At 39.9% G+C, this 15,944-nt stretch overlaps 1 protein-coding gene across 7 annotated transcripts in view; it reads right to left on the reverse strand.

The window, feature by feature from the left end:
* Nucleotides 1-15,944, reverse strand: part of MCC (MCC regulator of WNT signaling pathway) — a 355,688-nt gene that overhangs the window by 95,026 nt on the left and 244,718 nt on the right. For all 7 annotated transcript variants that reach the window (XM_043514732.1, XM_038402671.2, XM_043514734.1 and 4 more), the window contains 2 exons: nt 12,660-12,773; nt 2,706-2,848 (listed from right to left, as the gene is read on the reverse strand). In XM_043514732.1, coding sequence (XP_043370667.1) covers nt 2,706-2,848; nt 12,660-12,773 — 257 coding nt within the window. The remainder of the gene's footprint in view (nt 1-2,705; nt 2,849-12,659; nt 12,774-15,944) is intronic.

The raw sequence follows: 15,944 nt of genomic DNA on the forward strand, positions 1-15,944 counted from the left end.
AGCTCAGGGGCCAGGCAGGATGGTCCTGTTGGCCGGATGTGGCCCGCGGGGTGTAATTTGCCCACCTTTGGTCTATACCGATGCTTTGTCACTTTAACTTTGCTGCAAAAAGCTCTATGCCTCTCGTCTAGGTGGTTTGGTTTTGTTGGCAAAACAGTAGAGATTTGCCACCAAAAGTAGCATTGTAGTGTGTACACCTCCACTGGTTGTCAGCAAAAGGCAGCCTTGGCAGACAAACTGTAATGTAGACAAGGCCTAAGCCTTTTCCCCAGACTTAGGCTACATCGACACTACAGCCGGGATCGACACTCTGAGATTGATCCACCGGCAGTCGATTAAGCGGGTCTAATGAAGACCCGCTAAATCGACAGCAGATCGCTCTCCCGTTGACCCCGTACTCTACCCATGACGAGAAGAGTAAGGTAAGTTGACAGGAGATCCCGCAGTGCAGACCTCATGGTAACTCGACCTAAGGTAAGTCGACATTACTCACATAGCTGGAGTTGCGTAGTATAGGTCAACTTACCACGGTAGTGTAGACATTGCCTTAGTTGCTCCTAGGACCTCTCTCTTAGAATCTCTTTGTCCCAACCCACACCAACATCCCTTATATTCAGGTTGGAGTAGAATGTGCCACACCTGTCCCAATGAAGGCAGCAGTAATTAACCAACATTTTTGCTAACAGAGTGGGGCAAGAGCAGAAGCCTGACATGTTGTTACAGGGAAGTATGGAAATGATAGGAGCGAAGAATTGATTTTCTTTCTTCCCACTGTGTTTAGAAGCTGAACAGAAGCTCACTAAGCTCACCTTGTTCACAGGTTGTGGTTGTTTTTTTGTTTTGTTTTGTTTTTTTGTATGGTATTGGTCTGTGAGAAAAAACTAGCTACAATGACCATTAAAGGAAAGCAAATAAGAATTAATTATTCACTACAAATATTTATTATCATCATTACAGCGGAATGAATTCAAATACAAGTGGAGAGAGGTGTCGTCTAGGGATCTGAGCACAAAGGACTCTAATGTGGAATGCCAAAGCAGCCATGGGTGGGGAGAGGTTGTGCCTAGGTGCTCTATCACAGTAGCAGAACCTGAAGACACTTTGGCCTTCAGGGGCATGCACACCATAAGGGCAATAGTTGCATCCTTTCAAAGGTGCAGTGTATGTACATTTAGTATCAGATTCAGTTCTGTGTCCCACTTTGCTCTGGATGTTGAAGCTGATCTTGTGTAGATATACAAGTACTTAACCTTCTATAGCATCTGTCAACAAAGAAGAATACCCTATGATTTAAATATATTTTCTAGTTTAATGGTTTCGAGATCTGTCCAGAAATTTCTGTGATGGGTTTAACAGAATTTTTCTTCATTTTCTGATACAGGATCAACCTTCATTGATGGGAAAAGCCTAGCAACTGTGGCTCTTCCTATGCTTTACTCTTTAGCTTAACTTTGCCTATTTACAGAGTGGGACTATATGAGTATGGGGTATGGTTTGGGCAGTTACTTTCATTCTCAAAAGAGGGCATGCCCTCTGGAAAACAGACCAGGAGGAACTGAATATAAGACTTATTTATACAGGTAGATGCATGGTTGAATATGGGATCAAAGAGGTTGCTCCACATAGAGAGACTAATATGAATTATTTTATATTTAAATTCAGACTAGCTTGTACTGTCCAGAGACATTTTCCAGGATCCTATCATCATCATCATCATCATCTACAGAAGAACTTGCACTATTTACCTATTCATATAACATTAATGCAATGCAATTATATTTATATGCTGAAATTACAATATATGGATATTATTACCTTCTGTAATTTAAGACACAGCAGTTTACGCTTTCACACAAAAATATTTTCCTGGACATATACTTTAAACAAAAGAGCTTGATGGCCATATGGACTTTAGTGAGATGAGAAATGAAACAGCCATTACTGAAAACATGCAGGAAAATAAGCAAGAAAACCCACACAGTGCTACATGGGAGAATTTTAAGTAAATATAACTTATAGAGATGTGAACTCTTCACTTTTGGTTTAAAATCCCTAACTGGCCAAGGATCGAGGAGTTCATGTCCCAATAAGCTTGGCAGCTGAAAAGTATTGTGAGGTCTCAGCAAACTCCTTCATGATGAAGCGGCAAAAGGCCTTTGCCTCTCAGTAAGATAAGAACAGCTGATATGGACAGATAAATGAAAGGAATGTTCCTCTTTGGTGAAATCTAGAACTTACACGAAGAAATAGCTGGTACTTACTGAGTAACATCTTAAAAGAGGAGTGTCCAAATTTTGACATTCAGTGAGTTTGCAACACTAGTTCGATTTGCACCAATTTTGTATTTCATGGGAACTGCTGGTGAAAGCAGTGCAACTCTTGAAGCCAATTTCAGTTGCACCTTTATAATGGATTTAATTTAGGCTTGGTTGTGTTGCGGATAGCATAGAAGAAAGATAAAAATGGGAATGGGGAGTGGATTGCTTTACCTTACACTCTCCTATAAATTACTTTTCCTGCTACTGCTGCCCAGTTTCCAACCCCCTAGTATGCATGTTACACTAATTTTGCACACTCACTGAACCTTAAATCATAGCAAGTCTAGCCACACCACTTTTATGATTAACTCATACCCAATGTATATTGTACACCACTGTGTATACCACTTCTGAATTTGGCCCAGACTTCCATAGGAGTTGCAATACCTTATTGTTGTTCCTTGTAGTCGGTCAATCTTCTTATTTAATTCAGCAATAATGCTGTGAAGCTCTGTGATTCGTTCCTCATAGCGTAGTGTTGTTCTCTCCTGTACATCTTCATGCTCTCTCATTAGATGAGATTGTTCACACTAAAGCAGAAAAAACAAAGTACAAAGGAAGAGGATGGGTTTTCAGATTAACCATACTGAGATTAGATGTAAGGCAAAGTTTTATATGCATTAATGGCTCCTCTACCCACCAATCCTAACACCATTTTTCAATAAAGAGAGGAAAATATAGTCTTTAGAGTGGCCTTCTAACTTGGTACAACCCAGGGCTTTACAGGCAACATGCCAAGAGCCCAAGGATTTCATCTAAATTCAATAAAAACAAACCATATTGCAGCTGCCCTCATCTTGAATATAGCGTCACCCACCACTCAGATCAGCCTGGAATATCACAAGCTGGGACCTATAGTCTTTGTGAAGATTGTCATCCAGGAAGAATTGTCTGGGCTTTTCCCATGGTTGTCATGCCTTCCCATATCCCACAAGCAGATATTATGTTGGGGGCCTGCAAAGTCATCAAACTATAATGTTGTGTTCTAGCACGGGATTTTATGATAGAATGCAATAACCCTATGCCAAAAAAAAAATCCCTCCAAAAACCTAAACCACAAGACATTGTGTGGTGATGTGCTAGATACCATGCCATGAAGTTGCGACTGTCAAACTGTTCCATCAGACAGAGCTACAAGAGGTGCCAATTCCAGACACAAGCAGTGTATTGTAACACTCTGACATACATCTTAGGCCTCCCAAACATTTCATGGGCATCCAAGTGTTTCATGGGAGATCAAGGAGAGACTTTGGCACAAGATAACAGAAATGTGGCTGCCACTTTTCCTCCACCATTCTGGCTGAAACAATATAGTGGGGTAAACATGTTTAAAATAGACAAAGCCTAGAGAATCTTTTTCCTTCCCATTAGGATTTTCTTTTTTCGGTTTAAGAAGGTACTTTGCAATAATTTACTCATTATAACACAATATAAAGCTGGTTTCAGAGTAGCCACCGTGTTAGTCTGTATTCGCAAAAAGAAAGGAGTACTTGTGGCACCTTAGAGACTAACAATTTTATTGAGCACAAGCTTTCATGAGCTACAGCTCACTTAAGCTTATGCTCAAATAAATTTGTTAGTCTAAGGTGCCACAAGTACTCCTTTTCTTTTTTACAATAAAAAACTTGTCATTTGAGCCATGAAACAACAGACCTATTGCTTGTATTACTGTATGCTCCACACAACCCTATCTAACTTTCCCTCCAACAGCGTTTCAATTCAGCCTCGTCATGATTCCAGATGGCAGAAGCCACATTCATCGCAATTACAGCACTAGCCATGGCACATATTAATTAGGCTTGGTAGCAGACCGGAAAGGGCAACACTTCTAACCTGCTTCTGACCCCATGCAAGAATCAGGCAGGCCCCTGCCTCTCCTGCAGTCACACAACGGAGACTGCTCCTATTAAATGAAATCTCAAACGTACAGTGATCTAAGCACTGGTACATCAACTGAACATATTCAATGCCTTTTTAATAAAACTATTTCTAAATGCTAAATCAGAACTAACTACTGCATGAAACCTCCTGCATTTTTATTTTACTGAAAGTGACTTGCCCTGAATATCACTCTATATGGAATTAAAATACAGTAAAGTAACACAATACACAACGCATACAAAATTCCTATCTACAGTTAGGGGTCTGACAATATTTTCATAATAGCCCCCTATTTTCTTAGGTTCATAACTTATGACTTGGGATCATTACTTATATGAAAATAACTTCCTTCAACTGAAAAATGATGTTAAGCTTGACAGAAAATTTATTATCCACATTTTTTTTAAAGAAATCCATTTCAATACTTTTAAATTCCCAGAGTACAAACACAGTGCAGAGTACCTGTGTTGTTTTTCATTCTAGCTGCTGTGAAATATGCAATGACTTTCACACTATATCTACCTTCTAAAAAGATAATCAATGTTAGAATTTAATTGACAGGCCATAGTGATCATCTTTACTATGGATACATTATATTTTTAATTTATTATTTTTGGAAAGGGCGGGGAAGAACAAAGATATATATACATATAATAAGGGCCGAGTATATAATAATTGTTTTAAAATGTAAATACAAATTTATCATCACAGAATAATAGAAATTATGGATGGAAAATAGGTGAAGCCATCTAGTCCACACCCTGTGCAGGACTGTTCTCTACAACAGTAGAGTTCTCTACAACTGTTATCTGTTCTCTTCTCTAAAAGAAGACTGCACTAGCTTCTTGTCAGAAGTATGATGACCACATATAATTTACACAAAATGGAGTTGCCTTCATCTTTACTGTAGAGGTACAGGATACTAACAATACACATCCCGTTATGCCGTGAGATTCATCTTGTTCTTAGATCAAAGGCTCAACTTTCGCAGAGTGGAATTCCTCTTGGATGATGTCTGTCCCCGTGAGGATGCATCTCCATACTAAAGATGAGGCAGCTGAGGGCCACATTCTTGAACCCAGTGAGCCACATTCAGCCTTCAGGCCGCACACTGGCTACCTGACAAAGCTATTATATGCAGACATCACCGTATCTTCTTACTTCTCATATGCTATCACGAAAGGCTTTATTTCTCTGTTCCCTCGCCTCCCCCTCTCCCTGATACTTGATCAAATAACTAGTCCTTCCTTCAGAGTATAAAAAATACACGGGGAAGAAAGGAGCAGACTAAAAATGTTAAACAGCTTAACAAAAATGCTAGAGACAGATTCGTCCAGGGAACATGGAAGTAAAAAGCGGTTTACTGCACCTTTCTAAACCAAATTTCCCTGTGACACACTTAATACCCCAAACACTGTCTCAGTATTCTCCAGCCCAGTGAGTTATCTACTCAATGTGGGGTTTTTTAAACTGAAAGAGTATTTCAGACTGAGGGTGTAACAATTATTTTCTGACAATAAATAAAAAGCCTACCACATCAGATTTCATCTCTCTAAGCTGGGCACAAAAAAGCTGAATCTTATTTATCTTGGCTGAAGATGTACTGACGCTCGCTAATGGACTTCAGCTACAGTACCAGGCTTGCTTTCTCTCCCTCACTCTTTCAAGTCATTCACAGCCACCATTTTTCACAATAATCTTTACTTGGTGACAGACATATGGTGAGTAACAAAGAGGAAACAATGTGAAACAGGGGAAGTGTATGCACCTAAAGCAGCTTTAACTTTTTGTTTAAAAGGGTCTTTGGCTTTCCTGAGGCAACAGAAAACGGGAAAAAGGAAGGGCAGAAGGTGGGGGACGCAACATGCTTTGCCTTGGGAGACACTATGAGCTGGTTTCAGCACGAATGATCTGAAGGAAACCTTGTACATTCAGGAGGATGATGTGGTGTTCCTGTCAGGCAATAGTGAGTCTCATCTGAGAAGGGTAAAAGTATGCTAAAGGAGACAATACAACCTATTATGCAACGTAGAATCCAGAGATAGAAAGAACCATCTAGACCATCTGTCAACACAGGACTGTACCTCTATTGGCCAATTTTTGTCCCTAGGTTTAAATGTGCCACTAGTACTTTTTGATATATATATATTTTCAATATTCAACCTAAAGTTTCTCTTCATTAATTTTACCAATTATTTATACCCCATTTCATTATGTTAAATTCCTCTCCCTCTCCTTGTTTCTCGTATTCTTCAAATACCAGATTTATCTCATGCACCTCATAGTTGTTTCTTATCCAAGATGCAAATATTTAATTCTTTTAATCTCTTCTCACATGTCAATTACTTCCAGTTATGAGATAAATGCCTCACACCCTCTCTTTCTCCTCAGCCTTGTTTTGGTCTCATATCTAACTTTCTGACTGGAATTATTAATGGTACAACTTGGCAGAGAAGGAAGACACAAGAACAAGCCATGGATTCCTGGAGGGATGTGCACATCAAGAGTAGTTGCCAGGAAGAAAAAAGTGTTTCCAGTAAAGTTTTTAGCCTAAGTGACCCAGGGTTTCTGGGACAGGCTGCAGAGGTTACTTCATTACAGAACTAAGTTACCATGTTTGGGAACGCCTTTGGCACTTTAAAGTCTGATCTTCTGGATAAAAGGGAGGTGCTGAGAAACAATCATCAGACCAATAAAAAACGTGAAGTGAGAGAAGATAAGAGAAAATACTTCAACCTCAGGATGTTGGCACAAGAAGGTGTAACTGCTTATAAAGTGTAGCAACCTGCAGTACAAGAAACACTAACAGTATCATCATTTGCATTACACTTATTGTACGCAGCTAGAGGATAATACCAAATCCTAATCTCAGTGCTAGAGTAACAAAATCCCCAGAGCCTCAGACACCTGCCTGAGGTGGAAGTAATCCTAGTATCACAATATTTTAGGAAGAGTACAAGTCATCACCTGAATCAGCTACAACAATAAACTTGTCTAACAAGTTCTTAGGAGCCAAACCTTTGCTTAAACAATATTGTATTTTAATTTTTGACAAGCAGAAGCTTTTAGGATGCCATCAGTTAATTCTTGTCTCTTTTATATATAAGCAATATTCTGGTGGCCTGAGCCCCTTCTTAACAAGCCACATGGATAAGAATTAATTGTATGTGGGTTTAGTCTGTGTAACGCTTGAGGCTGAATGAGAGTATTGCTATCCATTTAAACTCTAAGTACTATTTCTAATTATTTGTTTAGCTCAACTATTGATCTTGATTCCATGTCATCCAGCAAACCAGAAGAGTGCAAAAGGAATGGCAAAGTTGAATCTTCTAATCAGAACATAGAGTATGGCTTTTGGAATTGCCTCTTGTCTAGGAGTTCAGTTCTTTAGTCTTCCACTCTGCATCACTGCAGATCAGAGAAATGAATACTGTAGTCCTGATGGAAAGGTGTAATTCTTGTATGTAGAGCAGACACACTGCTGTAGTATTCCAAAAGAAAGCAGCAGTAACTAATTTAGGATAAAATCCTTAATTACAAAATCCCTCATTTCCAAGTCATTTTAGCATTAAATCCACTCTGATTTTTTAATTAAAAAAAAAAAAAGAGAGAGAGAGAGTAACAACATTGACAAATTCTGAGTAGTATGATGCATCTTGGAATGTAGTCCTTTAGGAATGTATTCCCTGAACAGTACTACTCAGGAGGAGGACCACCTTGAACCAACTTTGGAAAAAGAAACATTTATACAAAAAAACTACTGTACATGGTCTGCATTTGTCTGTGTTCCCTCAGCTTCAGTTTTTGCCTGATCCAGCAGTTAAAACTAAGTAGAGCTCCATGAACAGTGGCTGTTTCTGTTTGCATTGGTCCCAACAAACTACTTCTTCAGTGCTGACCTGTGTGGCTTTTTATCCCCTTTTACCTTTGCTTAAAGCTTCAAATTAATGTTAACCCAAATGACATAACTATCTTCTCACACCGTGTTTTACTTAAGCTCCATACACTCCCTATGGATTATAGTTTGGTTTAGACTAAAACCAGAAGTGGACCTCCATACATCTTTGAATGACACATAGTGGGTTGCGCTTGAGGGAGATGGGAAGTCATTTTATAGATATGGGAGGACAGTGGTTTTAATTTTAGTTTGTACTTGCAGCAGTTTGCAGATTTGTAGGAAGTTATTCAGAGTCATATGTCAGAGGAGATGCCAACAGGAGTATATAGTGGGTAAAGGGCCTGTTCCTATCGTCTCTGCTGAAATCCAAGCACAAAAACATGTCTGGTACAAGGCACTAGTTAACGGCTTGTCATAAACATACAGCTAAGGAAGGCATAAAATCCCTCCTTTACCTGTAAGGAGTTAAAAAACTCAAATAACCTAGTTGGCACCTGACCAAAAGGACCAATAAGGGAAGAAGATCCTTTCAAGTCTGTGGGGGGAGGTTTGTTTGTGCTCTCTTTGTTGTGCTCTCTTGGGACAGAGAGAGGGACCAGGCAGGGAAAAAATTGTAAGGAAAGCAAGGAAATGCGTTAGATTATCTTTTGTTTTAGCTTGTAAATTTTCCCTATGCTAAGAGGAAGCTTTATTCCTGTGTTTTGTAACTTTAAAGTTTTGCCTAGAGGGGAATCCTCTGTGTTTTAAATCTTATTACCCTGTAAAATTACCTTCCATCCTGATTTTACAGAGGTGCTTCTTTTACTTTTTTCTTTATAATACAGTTCTGCTTTTAAGAACCTGATTGGTCTTTAGTGTCCTAAAAATCCAAGGGTCTGGTCTGTGCTCACCTTGTTTACCTATTTGGTCGGTATATTATTCTCAAGCCTCCCCAGGAAAGGGGGTGAAGGGGCTTGCGGGGATACTGTAGGGAAACAGGAATTCTAAGTGGTCCCTTTCCTGAATCTTTGTCTCACTCACTTGGTGGTGGCAGCAAAAAAAAAAAAAAAAAAAAAAAAAGAGAAGAAGAAGAATTTGTGCCTTGGGGAAATTTTTAACCTAAGCTGGTAGAAATAAGCTTAGGGGGTCTTTCATGGGGGTCCCCACATCTGTACTCCAGAGTTTAGAGTGGGGAGGGGCCTGACGTGGCTGCTTCCACTACGGCATAAAGGTGACCTGGTTTTTAGAGTGAGAGGACTTGCGGAAGAACTACAGGTCTCCAGAAGCCACTGTACACTGACCACAGGACGTTTGCTAACCGCAGAGTGGTGGGAAAGCATAGGTTAATCCCAACAGGATCCACAGATTGAAGACATAGGGAGGTGCAGTTTAGACAACTGCATCTAACCAGCGCACAACAACCAGAACTCCAGAGTCTCCTAGTAGTGTGAGCTGATTGCAGTGGGCATGCCCAGCACTGGTGCCCCAATTTCCTACAGTTATATACACAGTAATATCTGGTGTGGCACACAAGAAATCAAATCACTGACTGTGAAAAAGGAATATTCAGCAGCTGCTAGCAAGTGTATCCTCTAGTCTCTCTGTGGATCACCACTTGATTATGTAAATAATACTTTTTTAAAAACTATAGGAGATGAGAATCTATGTATGCCTCCATTTAAGGATCTAATATACACAGTCAGTCAGATCAAATGGTAATGAAAAAGTAATTCAAACTAGTATTGGTGGAAGCAGCAGAAGTGCGCAGATAGAGAGAACACAGCCAGATAGAAAGAATCCAGCCAGGTCCCAAACTCTCAGGTATTTTACAGTATAATGATTTACAGTGCCAGAACAAAACAAAACAAAAACAAGTAACAACAAGTGCAGGAAAAACTGGAGAGAGAAAGAGCAAAGAGTGGCATTATAGCCACTAATATAGCTGACAAATATCCTAGGGAGCTGACCTCTCTGTCTTTCCAATCTGTTTCTGATGGCCACCTCTCCCCCACATTGCATAATTGAAGTAAAGTCAAAATATAAGTAAACAGATATGTTCTGTGTCAAGAAGACTCTGTTTAATGTAGAACACGCTGGAGAAGAAAAATTCTGCACATGCAGTGTTTTCAGAAGATGATGTGCATGTACATGCTGAAGTGGCCACAAATTTAATACACCACTATCATCATCCTGTCTGTGTTCGAGACTTTTCAAGAACTGTGACAAAATTAGTTCAGAGGGGAAAACAGGACTGGGACATACACGATGTGTACGTACCACACTGGCCCCAATGTCTAACAGTATGAACCAAGGTAAGGAGATGAGCTGTGAAGCCACTCAGCTATCACCTTCTTCAGCTTGTGCAACCATGCAGATTCAATCCGATTTCTTGAAGACTAAAGGGAAGGTATAGTTGCCACATTCTACTGTTGACCCATTCAAAATTTTCTTTCTTAAAGCAGACCTATAGAGTGCTCTTGACACTTGTAAGTCAGTGTCAGACCTCTGACTAACATACGTGTTGTGAGAAACTGTCCTGCTCCCAGAGCTGCTCAAGGAACACGGCACATTTGCTGGAATAGTTCTGGGACAGCTTTTGTGGAGAAAAACACGTGACTTAGCACTATCTGTCAGCAGCACCTCATCCTGGAGCTTCTCATCCTCTGAACGAGAAGGGCAATAAATTACCTGCCAGGGTTTTACTGAATAAAAGAGCCATGGAAGTTAGTCTCACCCAGAATTGTCTGAGGTTGTGCAGTTAATTCCTGACTCCAATCTTACTTTTTCTAAGAGCAATGGAGATTTAGAAACACAAAACACACAATTAGCTTGCAGAACTCATAAGCACAAAATATCATTGAGTCCAAGAGCTTAAAAAGATTCAAAAAAGGTGTAAACATTTATCTGATTAACAAGAATGTCGAGTTGTCATTGTAAACATTTTAAAAAAATAAGCAAATGTTTTCGATGGGTTAGTGGATGACCCAAAGATTGGCAGACTGATAAACAATGAGGACAAGAGGAAGTCATACAGAGCAATCTGGATCATTTGGTAAGCTGGGCCAATTCAAACAAAATGTATTTTAATATGGCCACACGTAAAGTTACATCCCTATGAACAAGGAATGTATGCCATACCTACAGAATAGGTGACTGCACCTTGAAAAGCAATTACTCTGAAATGGATTTAGGAGTATAGTGGACAAACAACTCAATATGAACTCTCAATGCGATGCTGTGGCAAAAAAAGGCTAATGCAATCTTGGGAAATATAAACAGAGGAGTAGGCAGCTGATTTTACCTCTGTCTATGACATGGGTGAGACAGATCCTGGAATACTGTGTACAGTTCTGGTATCCATATTTTAAAAAGGATGCTGAAAAGCTGGAGAAGGTACAGAAAAGAGCCACACAAGTGATTTGAGGGATGGAGAAAATGCCTAACAGTAAGAGACTTAAGAGCTCAACCTATTTAGTTTTTCAAAAAGAAGATAGAGAAGTGACTTAATTGCAGTGTTTAGTACCTTCACAGGAAGAAAATACTGTGTAATTCTAGAATAGAAAGGCATACAAGTATCAATGGCTTTGAGCTGAAGTCAGACAAATTTAAGTTAGAAACTGGTGCACATTTTTAATAGTAGAGTCACTGACCATTGCAACAAACTGCTAAGGAAAGAGATGGATTCTCATTCTCTTGATGTCTTTGGATCAAGACTGGATGCCTTTCTGGAAGATATGGTTTAGTCAAACAGAGTCAATACAGGGGTAACTGGATGAAACTTAATGACTTGTGATATATAGGTCAGATTAGATGATCTAATGGTCCTTTCTGGCCATAAACTCTATGAATACCTGACCATATTTTTATATTTTGAGTCAGTTTAGAAATGTAAGGCATGTGAAAAGTGCCAGCATGATTCCATTTGAAAAGAAAAATTCTGTGTCTAAAGATGACTACAATATAGAAAACAGTACAAGTTTTCCACATCTGCCTTCCTACCTGTTTTATTCTGACATGAAAGGACCATTTCTAAGGGTCAGAGGATTCTGTGATTCAGTCCTTAGCTTCACTACTGAACATCAGTTGTGATGGTGATTGTAGATATATGGATACCTTCCCACTAGAAACTGGACTGAGATGACCACCATATAATTTCTCACAGACCCCTGAGTAGCTATCGAGTAGCAATGACTTCTGAGCACTACTAATATGAACTGGATTTGAACCTGACCTAAAGTTAAAAGACTATATTCAATCATCTAAGCCAACTAGGCCTTTCAGTAATTTATATTTCCTGATACAGTATAATTTAAAATGTTCCCTATTACAACTGGTCATTTATTCTGGCTTCAAACTAAACCAATTAAATTAAATCATTTCTTAACTTTAACACTTGTCATCAAAACATAAAAATTTAACATCTTTGGCAAAAATATTTGTTATGCTTTCTTAAAACTTTTTTCCACTGATGTCAGTGTTACAGTGTATGTTATCTTTAATCTCTCTTCCTCTGTTTGAAAAAAAAAAAAACAAAAAAAAACCCACAACCCAGACCATTTCCAGGATCTTGAACCATCACTCACCTGTGCCTTTGCCAATTTTTTTTCCAGCAGGTCCCGCTCCCTTTCTGTTTGCTGCAGTCGTTTATTAAGCTCCACTATATCTCCCTTTAGTGACGCCAGGGCTGCTAAATGGAGCTGTAAGACAATCAAAATGTATCCAGGTTAAACTTGTCTACCAAATGTACCACTCTTTTAATGTACCACTACTGTAAACTACTAGGAGGCATCAATGTTCACAACTAGTTGTGAACTTTCACACTCGAGATCTTTTAAACCACAAAATGGGATAAAATAATCCACATGCAGCTGAATGCTTTTCCTAGAACACTCCTGAGGAGTATATACTGTATTAAGAGAGAGAACGCACAACAAAAGGTAAATATAATGCTGTGTAATTTAGTTGGAAGCCTGAGTCCATTAGCTTTTTTACACTATCCCAGTGGATACTAGCTCAGACACTTGTGCTATAAAAGAAGATGCAGTATCCTTTAACCATTTGAATGCTTTCAGACAGAAGAGCCTGTGTCACCTTCCTACAAAGAACAATGGGAATATGGCATAAAAGGGTTCAAATTGTCACTCTGAGACTAATAAAAATTCCACATACAGAGCCATTTTGCAGTTATCCGAGATAATTTTTTTCCCGGGTCTCATGTTAGTGAGTTTAAACAACAAAGATTTAATGAAGTTGTAATGGAAGAACCTGACCTGCATTTCTTTCCTAGATAATATATCTGGATTAAGCAATCATACTAAAGGCAAAATCCTGTCCTTACAGTTCATACAGTCTGGTGGGTCCCATAAATATTTTACAGTTTCAAAATGTGAATTCCAATATTCTTTAGATGTTTTTCAATCTTCACTGTAAGTCTACTCTGTATCAGTGTTAAGGGCTCTTCGCATTTTCCCTCCTTTGTATAAATATGTAATTCTTCAATTAAAAATATTGGAAATTAAAAAATTAAAATTAAAAACACAGATATCAGAGAACATGCTACTAACAGCTAAACCGAAGAATGGAGAAAGCCATCCAGAATGGAAAAGAACAATAGAAACTGAACCAAAACCTAGATAAGAGATGGAACACAAGGCATATCCCATACTTACCTGATGGCATGTGCAAATTTATGATCAGCCAGGAAAATTGTGATAAAATGGGCAATCTAAGAGGAATCAACACCAATTTTTACTTTAAAAAAAATTGAAAATATACCTTTTCCCATATATTTATGCCAGTGAGACAGATGTGTGGAGGAGCTGAGGGTGTGTGGGGGAGGGACAGAATGGGACTGGCTGGGCAATGAGACTGGTGGCAAGTAGCTGGAGGTTGGGGTTGGACTGGAAAGGGTTGGACAAGACGACTGGAAGTCTGGAGAAATGAAACAAGAAATTGATGGACGAGGAGACTAGGACTGGGCTCTGATGCCTGAGGAGTGGACACTGAGCCTAGTTGGGTGAGGAGAATGGGACTGGGAGAAGGAACCAGCGGTAGGGAAGACACAATACTGGGACAAGTGAAGGGGGGGGGGGCAGAAAGGAGTCATGCTTGTGGGGAATGGAGTCTGTGTCCACTAGAGTACATTCTGTTCCAGAGCCTAGAACAGAATCTAAGATTCCTTAGTCTTACTATTCCTCTGCAGTCAGCAAATATCTGTGGTATCCACTAGCAGAGAATCCCACCCCCCTCTAGTGCTGGTCCCCACAGAGCAGTGTTTCCCAACTTGGGACACCATTTGTTCAGGGAAAGCCCCTGGCGGGCTGGGCTGGTTTGTTTACCTGCCGCGTTCGCAGGTTCAGCCAATCACGGCTCCCAGTGGCTGCAGTTCACTGTGCCCGGCTGGAAAGCAGTGTGGGCCGAGGGATGATTGGCCGAACCTGCAGACAGAGCAGGTAAACAAATTGGCCCGGCCCGCCAGGGGCTTTCCCTGAACAAGCAGCGTCCCAAGTTTGGGAAACACGGCCATAGAGGATGACAACCTACTATTGCTATCAGTTACTCTGGTAGCTAAAGTGGCAGAGGTCCGTGTGGTAGATCTAAAGGTCCTGTGTAAAAACAGTATGTGATCATGTAATTAAACACTGTATCATTATGCATATGCACCAGGAGGTTAAAATAAGCTTGCCCAGGAAACCTTAATTCTGCCATTTCCTAACTGAGTGTTTGACTTTGTGTAGGCTTTGCATGAACAATGAAAGAAAACAGTAGTAAGAAAATCTGTACAGGGATTGGTTTAAAATATTAGTAGACCAACCATAAAGTATTAAGTATAAGTGTGTATATAAGCCAACTCTCGAGTACATATGTTGGATGTGTACCCTGAATCCACCCCCTACACTTGAACCTGATAAACTCAAGTATAGTTTCATTGTATGCCAATAAAGAAACCTCAGTGAAGAGTCCAGAGTTGAACTGATTTCTTGGGTTCCAGAGAACTGGATAAAGTGTTCTCCCAAAACTGGGCAAGGTGTTCTGGATAAGACAAGTGGAAAAAGTCTCAGAGGGAATCCCAACACTTTGCAACCTTAATAATGTGGTTGGGTGTGTATAATATGTGTGTGTGCGCGCACAGTTTATAATTATTACACACACAAACACACACACACACACACACACACAAATGAAACCTAATTATCCTGTAGAAATTGGGCCCCTTCATGCACCATGGAAAGCTTCTTACTTCCCAGTGGGACATAGGAAAGTTATGCACTAGGTTATCTATTCAGGGGATACCATCATAGGGCCTAATCACATCAGCCACACTATCAGAGGCTCGTTCACCTGCGCATCTACCAATGTGATATATGCCATCATGTGCCAGCAATGCCCCTCTGCCATGTACATTGGCCAAACTGGACAGTCTCTACGTAAAAGAATGAATGGACACAAATCAGACGTCAAGAATTATAACATTCAAAAACCAGTTGGAGAACACTTCAATCTCTCTGGTCACTCGATCACAGACCTAAGAGTGGCTATCCTTCAACAAAAAAGCTTCAAAAACAGACTCCAACGAGAGACTGCTGAATTGGAATTAATTTGCAAACTGGATACAATTAACTTAGGCTTGAATAGAGACTGGGAATGGATGAGTCATTACACAAAGTAAAACTATTTCCCCATGGTATTTCTCCCTCCCACCCCACCCCCCACTGTTCCTCTGATATTCTTGTGAACTGCTGGAATTAGCCTACCTGCTTGTCACCATGAAAGGTTTTCCTCCTTCCCCCCCCTGCTGTTGGTGATGGCTTATCTTAAGTGATCACGCTCCTTACAGTGTGTATGATAAACCCATTGTTTCATGTTCT

The sequence above is a fragment of the Dermochelys coriacea genome, chromosome 5 (assembly GCF_009764565.3).
Source record: "Dermochelys coriacea isolate rDerCor1 chromosome 5, rDerCor1.pri.v4, whole genome shotgun sequence".
NCBI classification, from domain to species: domain Eukaryota; kingdom Metazoa; phylum Chordata; order Testudines; family Dermochelyidae; genus Dermochelys; species Dermochelys coriacea.